The sequence below is a fragment of the Corapipo altera genome, unplaced genomic scaffold, assembly GCF_003945725.1.
Source record: "Corapipo altera isolate COAL_440 unplaced genomic scaffold, ASM394572v1 181b, whole genome shotgun sequence".
Lineage (NCBI taxonomy): Eukaryota > Metazoa > Chordata > Aves > Passeriformes > Pipridae > Corapipo > Corapipo altera.
This window is the reverse complement of record NW_020884963.1, coordinates 2,122,861-2,131,387: the sequence shown is the minus strand read 5'-3', so window position 1 is coordinate 2,131,387 and position 8,527 is coordinate 2,122,861. Positions and strand designations below refer to the sequence as shown.

The following is an 8,527-nucleotide window of genomic DNA, read 5'->3' as shown; positions in this document are numbered from 1 at the left end:
GCAGAGGGAGGATTGTGGAGAATCAGTGCTTGCCCCAGGTCTGTGGGTTTTAAAGCCCTCTTTGCACTTCCCTGTGCTGAGCACTGATTAATCCTGGAACCATCTCACAGGAGAACGGTGGCCAGTGGCAGGATCACCCGTGTGCTACAGAGCACTGGGGACCATCAGAGGATCAGCCACTTGGTGCAGCGCATCCAGGCTTCCCCCTGGAACAACGCGCTATCACAGGGCCTCACGGCACCCCCCAACAAGGTAAGGAAGGCAAAGGCATGGACATGGCAGGGGTGACCGAGGCTAGGAGGGTGAGGCTGAGTGTCCAGGGGGAATTTGTGCTTTCAGTTGCCCCAGGGAGAGCTGGGTTGGGAGGGTTGCTGGGGGAGGGTGAATTGAGCCTCAGCTGCTCTCTCCTTCCCAGACTAGTATGACCAAGCTGCTGGGCAGCAGTAGCCACATTTCTAAGGGCCAGAAGGACCAGCCTCCTGTGGTGGACAGGGCACAGGGTGAGATGGGTATGTCCCTGTCAGGGCACAAGACCGGAGGGAGGGGGTACTGGTTGTATGCTGGGGGGAGAGCTGGGAGCTGGGTGGGATGAAGGAGGTGGAAGCAGGATGGAGCAGGAGCACTGGAGGATGGGGTGACTGGGGCTGGGGGTGGAGCAAGGTGGGGGTATGGCCCTGGCCAGAGTGGGACAACAGCTTGTGTGCTGGTGGGTGGGGACCAGCACCCCCAACCCTGGGGTCTCTGGACAGGCAGGTGCCCCTGCTGCCTGCCACGTCCTGGGCTGGCAGCACTGCCCCAGCGGGGGGCTGCCCCTGGGAAGTGGGGAGCTCACCCTTGCCCCTTGTCCCCAGGCCCTTCCACATCTCAGGAACAACGGCCAGCCAAGACCTGCAAGCCCAAGCACGTCGCCTGGGCACCGGAGCTTGTCCAAACACCCCTGCCCTGCTAGACATCACCTGCCCCCAAGCAGCCAGACAGGACTGGACGCCCAGTACTCAACAGGGGACATCTCTTCAGCAGACACAGAAGTCTGTTAAAATTACCCTCCAAAAGAGGTTTTATTAGCTGAATAAAAAAACCTTCAAATTGCAGACAAAGCCTGGTCCCACCAGCCTCTCTCTTCCTCGGGCTCCCTGATGCTCCTCAACCTTTCTCCTCCCTCCTGTCTCTCTGCCACCAGACTGAGCACATCGTGCCCCGTGGCCAGGACTTGAGGCCGGCCCTGGTCCCGTGGCGCCTTGTGGGGCATCTCTGAGGATCTGGGGCCTGCTGTGGAACCAGGAGCAGCCCAGGGTGTGCTCAGGCCCCAGGGGCTGCCGAGCCCGAGCCCCTCTTGTTCTTCAGCTGCACTGGAAATGGCTTCAGGCTCAGCTGCTCCACACCCTTCCCGGGGATGGAGGTGAAGCCTCTGCTCCTGCTCCTCCTCACTGTTCCTGGGGAGGGGGTGGCCCAGAGGCACCATCTCCTGGTGTGGAGCAGTTTTTGAGGAGGAAATTAGCAATTTTGACAAGGACACTGGTTAGGCAGCAAAAGGATGGGGAAGAAACAGCCCTGCCAGGGAAGCAGCACATTCCCAGCCCTGATTTTAGCCCTGGGGCTGCCCAGCTGTGGTGTCCCCGGGAGATGGGACACAGGCAGCCCCTACAAAAGCCAAATTGCACATTTAGTTGTTCATAGGTCTCCCAGCACCAAGCAGAGACCTGGATCATGCTCCACCTCCAGAGGGGACATCCCAAAGGGACGTGCCATTGGGTGCATGGAGCATTGGGTACATACTATTGGAATATGGACCACAGGTGGCCACAGCATGGCCAGTTAGAGCAGGGCAGCCACATCTACACAGAGGTGTCACCTCCATGTCTTGTCCCTATGCAGAGGCCACTTCCTGCCTCATCCCTACCTCATTCCTGGACTAAACACAGCGCTGACTCACCTGTCCAGCTCCAGGCATGAGCAGATCCCAGGGTTGAGGTCCCTAACTCAGATGAGGAAGGACATCCCAGGCATCACCTCTCCTGAGCTTCCTGTGATGCCCAAGGAGCATCACAGGTGGCAAGGTCCCCATGCCACCCTCATCCCACCCCTTTGCACACAGCAGTGCTGCGCCCCAACCTGGGCTCCACTCCATGGATGGATATTAGGATAAAAAGAAGTGCAAAGATTACTGTTGGCAGAGTTTACCAGGTCCTCCACTGTGACTTAGGCATCTGTAGACCTCATGTTTTATTAATCCCCACTGTACAGTTAATGGCATTGAAAGGTGATGCTTGCAAAGGCCTGTGCTGCAGCAGCCTCTCTGTGAGATACAGGGGCTCGAGCACTTCCTTGTAAATATGCACATTGAGGAATTATATAGTGAGACTACACAAAAGATGGAGCTGGAGTCCTTAGCAGGAATATGGTGCTTACAGCCTTTGCCCCCTGCCCAGCCCAGGGAAGGGCTGGCTTGATGGAAAACTCACTGTTTTCTGCCAGCTGTACTGGATAAAGCCTCCTGTCCACAAAACCTGTTTTCTTCCCTCCAGGAGTGTTGGCTGGAAAAGAGGGCTTGCTGGTGACCTGTCAGCCACCATGGGGACAGCTCAACAGCCACTGCTGGAGCCGTCCTTCCCCTCAGCAGTGAAGACAGGATAACAGAGCAGAGGGTCACAAACCTCCCTGAAACCACTGCTCAGGACCGAGTTGTGACAGTGGGATCACCCACAGGAGCCACCACCAGCTCCCCACCCCAGCACTGGGAGAGGATCCCACCCTTCAGCCCTTCCCAGCTGTGGAACCTTAGGACCTGACCTGAGTGAGCAGCAACTGCCTCCAAAAGCCAAGGGCAGGAGTGTAACACCTTCATCAGCTCCCCATACTGCACCAGCACTGGGCTGAGCCCTATGGACCTTCTGTGACTGGAAATTCCTCCCAACTAAAGTTCAAATGAATTATTCTTCTTCCAGCCCTTGGAGGACAGTGAAGCCCATGGCAGCAGCACCCGCTCCAGAAATAAGCCATGTGGTGACCCAGGGACCCACTGATCTTGCCCTGGTGTTTTAGGAGATCCCGAGACCCTGCACTGCACAGGGTCAGGGAACTGCTGGAGAGACAAAGTCCCAAGTTATTTGTTCTTGACAGCAACTCTCACTCACCTTGAAAAAGGAAAATCAGGGACCACACTGCAAAGACCCCGTTGCAGCTGTATGGACAGTTTTTATGGTGCTGTCATCAGTCATCTGTAACTTTCTCAGGGCCTTGCTCTGGAACCAGCCCACCACCTGCAAATCTCACCTGCTACTGGAAAGAATTTAAAACTTCCAGGTAATCATGGTAATGGAGAATTTTAAATCCAGGAACAGGAAGAGCCAGAAAGCAAGGGGAAAAGCATTCCATTTTTTCCTGTATCTTAGGGCAGCTGGTAATACCTTCCTATAAAGGATCTACACCCACTGGGTGCAGGAAAACACAGCAGGAAGAGATGGATGTTTTGTTGCTGTATGAGCAGTGCCAAGCCAGGGCACAGGCAGTCAAGGAAGTTTCCAACTGAGATGCTGTAGAACGAAAAAAGCACCAAGCCCTGGAATAAATCTCTCCAGTCCTGCCTCACCAGTGATAGTAACCACACAATGCTCAGAGCATCCATATGGGCATGGGGTAGGAACACAAGGAGAGGAGAGGCAGGAGGCTGGGAGCTGGTAGCTCCTCCCAGACTATTCCACTACAGTTCCCACTTCCCAATTCCCTACAATTCCCACTGATCCCTTTCTCTGAAGGTTTGTGGTAGGTGAGCTGGAAGGGATGAGGATGACCCAACCCCAGCCTCTGGAAAATGAAGGTGGCACCAATCAAACTGGAGTGGGTGCCAGCATCAAGGGGAGGTGGGTCCAGTGCAGCATCCTGCAACACTCCTCACCTCTGGGCATTGGGGATGTGTCAGTGAGGGACTAGGGAGATAATCAGAGGGGAAAATCACCATGGATGAATAAATAGCATCACCACCCCACAGCTCAGGAGATACCTGACAGCAGGAGCTGCCCCAGGCGTTGGGCCTGGCTGTCCTCACCTCTGGCATGGGATGCAGGAGAGCAGAGGCCACTGGGTGCCAGCTCTGGCACAGCTCATGCCCAGGGCAACTCTGCAGCCTCCCAGGCAGCTGCAGAGCCCAAAGACAGATGGCTCAAGGTCACTGTTGTGGCTCAGGGCAAGGGGGACAGTGCCACAGCCCCGTGTCCCCAGCCCCTTCCAGCTCCTGCTCCGCAGAACACCCTGAACACACCCCAGCAGCCCCGGGGTGCCCAACTTCAGCCACAGAGTTTATTGTTTAGTACGAGCTCACCACACCAGCAAGCCAGGACAGGGGGGTGGTACATGAATACAGATGTGGAGGAGTTACACAGACAGATTTGTACAGCTTTTGTACAGAGGAAGAAAATGAATCAAATAACAAAATAGACATTAGCAGTCAAACCTTTTTTTTTTCGTCTTTTTTTTTTTTTTATATCATACTAACAAAATCTGATAGCCAAAAAATGACTAAGCTACAAAATTGTAATACATACTGTACGGGTAAAAGGTTATCATCCATTTATACATCTAGTATTGTCTTTATTCTGGTAACTTACATGAGGCCTATAGGATCTTAGTGTATTAATAACTCCCTACAGATAGTGCTGAGCTGCTAAAGCTGCCAAATAATGGAGTACTAGAATTTTTGTTAAGACTTTTACAGTGTAATTTGCATCATTTTGTTTAATGAAACCCTCATGCATCTCTACTGCAAGCCAGAGGAGCTGCTGGTGGCTGGGGTGAGGCAGGAGCTGTAAGGCCTTGGCTGGCAGCCTGACACAATCATTCCATAGGGCACCAGCACGGTGCTGCCCCTTGCTCCAGCTCCCTGGATGCTGCAGGAGGAATAAAGCTGAAATCCCCAAGCAAGACTGATTCTTTTCCCTTTGGTCTTGAGAGTTAGAGAAGAAATCACTCAACACAGAGCAGTCTCCATTCCAAAGGCTTTTTTTCACTGGATAGCAGCTCAGCTTTCAGCAGAAAAGCATCACTAACTGTCAGGGTAATGCCACTGGCCCTGAGGCTGCTCCCACAGCCGGGGTGCTGGTCCTTCCCTCGGAGCCCAGAGCTCCAGCAGTGCGTGACCTCCTGCTCCCAACCCTGCAACTCTGGGGCACGATGCTCAGGACCCAGCTCCAGATGGAAAACCAGCATGGCACTCCTGGGCTGGGAGAAGGGCTGGGGAGAGCACAGCCCCCCACACCAGCTCTCAGGGATCGAGATAAGAGCAAGGCTGAAGCCGAAGGGGGAGTGAAGGCACAAACAGGAACCAGCCCGGATCGACAACAGGAGATGGTGCATCAGTGCTCCAATGCCCTTGGAAATCTCTCCCGAAGAACCAAGCCAGTAAGAACAAGTATTGTGAAGTACTTTATACACCACCACATAGGCAAAAATAGCACTCAAACTTACAAATAAATAGAGGGGCTGGGGAATCTCCTCCTTGTCCTTTCCAAGTCTGTCCCTAGTTTGGTCTCTTATAACCTCAGAAGGGCAGCCAGAGGCCAGTGCCCTGGGGAAGCCTGTGCCAATTTTGGAGAGGGAGGACATGACTGAGGTCTAACCCCCCCTGGCCCCTTACACAGGATTGGGCTGAAGCCCAGATGACAGCATGTCCTGTTGGTGTTGTGGTTGGTCCTATCTGGGAGCAGCTCCCATGGACCTGCACCCAAAGGATGTTGGGAGCTTCACCCCACTGCCCATTTGGGTACAGCCCTGCAACAGGACAGCCACAGAGCCTCCACAGAGAGCCAAGCAGTGCTATCAGCTCCTGGCTGATCCTTAGAGACCAGTACAGCTCTTTACAGTCAGAAAAGACCATCAGCACCAACTCTGAACCTGCTCTGATTCATCTGCTGCTGTTCTGCACTGTCACCCGAGCTGAACGGGAAAAGCCACAGGTCTGAGCTGCTCTCAGGGGGTGGTCCCCAGGAGGAGGCAGGAGCCAGAGACTCCTCCAGCCTGAGAACTTCGGATCTGATTAACAGAACCAAATAAATGGTCCCCATAACCACTCCTGGTGAATCCTGCCCTGTACAGAGCCAAAGGGAGGTGGAAAACACAGGTATCATTCCTCTGTAGGTGAAGGCAGCTGGTCACAAGTCATGAGAAGACCTATCAGGGAAAATAACTTACAAACCAGAACGGGGCATCCCTCCTGCAAGGGTCCAGGAAGCCCTGGGAAGCTGCAGACATGACTTTAGAGACCATCCAGCCAACAGGAGCACTTCGGGAAACACCAGCCCTAAATTCTTAAAACAGCAGCTCCCAGTGAGGTATTCTCTATTGAGGGCTGTAACAAATGAACACTCCCTCTGGGACTTTCCTAAATCACTTAGAAGATGAATACCCCACCAGGAGAATTTTGGAGACCACCCTAGGGAAAATCCCAGAGCTAGGCAGAGATGTGGCAATCTTTCCTGAAGAAACACTCTACAAGGCAGGATGGTATCCCATGTGAATTGCTTCCAGCCAGTTCAATCCCAGGCTCTGCCTCCCAGTGCCATGTGGCAGATTTCTGCTGTGCTTTCTGACCTGCTTTACTCCCCTGAAGCCCCCTTCCTCTCTCAGCCTCCTTTGAAGGACGGGAGATCACTAATCATGAGTGAGGAGGGTCATGTATTCAGCATCCTCCTCCTCATGGCAGAATTGCAGCCACGAAGCCCAAGTCTTTCCCAGGCTGCTTCTGGTTGCCCATCCTTCCAGGAAGCAGGAGTCCAGCAATCCACTTTGAATAAGTAACACAACTATGTGGGAAATCAGGGCAAAAAGCAACGGAGTTGATGTGCCATCATGTTCACCTGCCTGGGGTCTGGCTCAGATCTCCTCTCCCTGTGGTCTCTTCCATCCTGCCCTTTCACAGATGCTCCATCATAACACAAGAGCTCATAAGACTGGAGGAGTTGGGCACTAACAGGGGGGAAACCTGGTAAAATATTGCTGTGACTGTTCCCTGTGGTACTGAACAGTGAACCTGAGCTGGGCTCTCTCACACCTTTAAGAGCACATTGTCCCCCTTCCTCTGCCCTCGTGTCCTTTGGGAGCTGTGGTCCAAAGTTAGAGTAAAGCCTTGGGAAGAAGGTACAGGATCCTTGCCTGGGTCTGCACTGCTGGTACAGACACGAGAGCCGTGCAGGCTCCACTCCTGGATTTCCCCTGCTCCGAATACTCACACTCAGGCCATACCAGAGTCAGTATGAGTGCTCACAGCAGCACCTTCAACTCATCCATCCCAGGTTATCCCATTGAAGAGCCAAGGACAGCTCTGGAAAGTGCCAGGCAATTAGCTAATACATTAAACAGGCAAGGAGGGAACCTTCTCCTCAAGGCATCTGTCCCACACCGACTTCCCCCAACATGGAGCTCCCAGGCCAGTGATCCTGAGATCCAGCATCTATGGATCCTGAGTTCAAAATAGACCCAATAAAACCCCAAGGAGTGAGGGGGGCCAGGTTGGACAGGCTGTGGCATGGGACACCAGCAGGTCTGCTCAAAGATCTCATTGCAGGAAGAAAGGCCACCAACACCTGAGCGAAGTGTGCCCGTCCTCAAACTCAGAGCCACCACAGCTCCTTCCCCAAAAACAGCAGGGGGGAGAAACAAAATAAATATTCCTCTGAAACTGGATTATTTCCCACAACATGCTATGATACAAGGAGTAAGTGCAGCCTCTGCTCTAAAACAGTGATGTCTTCTGCAATGAGAGGAGGGGAACATGTCCCCACACCCTGTTTTCCTCATGCCAGCAGGTTTCACTCACTTGTGCAGGTCCTCAGGACATCAGGGTGGGTGGGAGGGAAGGGACAGACCCCGTGGGAAGTGTGCAGCCCCTGGGCACACACTTTGGAGTTGGACACCACAAGCAAATCCCTTTGCAGCTCCTGTGGGGTTACTGGGACTCGCTGACACTTCAGCCACCGGTCGGGGCAGCTGCCACCCAGACCACATCAGCTGGTGGGACAAGGGCAGCTCAAACAACACAAATTCCACAGTTAAAACCAATACAAGTAAGAAACCAAACCCAGAGAGATCCTTCTGCTCCCTCCTGGAACAATGGCTGTCTTGGAAAACTGGACTCCAGGATTGTCCTGATTACATCAGTTACTACATTATAAACATTGTCCTTCTTTAAAGTGAAAATACTGTGTGTGGTCTTTTGGAGGTGCTAAAAGCCAGATGTGGTGTTGTTTTTCCTGACTGTGCAGAGGAGCTGATACTGGCGTGAAATGATCCTCTTCACCTCTTCTCTATCAGAGCTTCTCCTGGAAGAAAACAGACCTTGTCAGGCAAAATGAGACAAGCACAGAGGTCTTTTCTGGAAGAGGACACTGAGGCATGGAGTGGAATGCCATGTCCTGACCCTCTGCTCTCCCAGTGAGTCCCTCAGACTGGCCATCCTGCCTGCAGGGAGATGAAATCTGAAGCTACGGGTCTTGTCCTGAATAATGAAAACCAAGACCAGGACAGCATCCCACAAATG

At 53.2% G+C, this 8,527-nt stretch overlaps 1 protein-coding gene and 1 long non-coding RNA gene across 6 annotated transcripts in view; one reads left to right on the top strand and one right to left on the bottom strand.

Annotated features, from left to right (window-relative positions):
* The first annotated feature begins 107 nt into the window (after positions 1–107).
* Positions 108–1,407, top strand: LOC113957204. The gene is made up of 3 exons (XR_003531094.1): positions 108–252; positions 416–509; positions 852–1,407. It is a non-coding gene; the product is annotated as an uncharacterized LOC113957204 (long non-coding RNA).
* Positions 1,408–4,274: 2,867 nt separating this feature from the next.
* CLIP2 (CAP-Gly domain containing linker protein 2) overlaps positions 4,275–8,527 on the bottom strand; it is a 75,451-nt gene continuing 71,198 nt past the window's right edge. For all 5 annotated transcript variants that reach the window (XM_027664439.1, XM_027664437.1, XM_027664441.1 and 2 more), the window contains one exon: positions 4,275–8,309. In XM_027664439.1, coding sequence (XP_027520240.1) covers positions 8,298–8,309 — 12 coding nt within the window. In that variant the 3' untranslated portion in view covers positions 4,275–8,297. The remainder of the gene's footprint in view (positions 8,310–8,527) is intronic.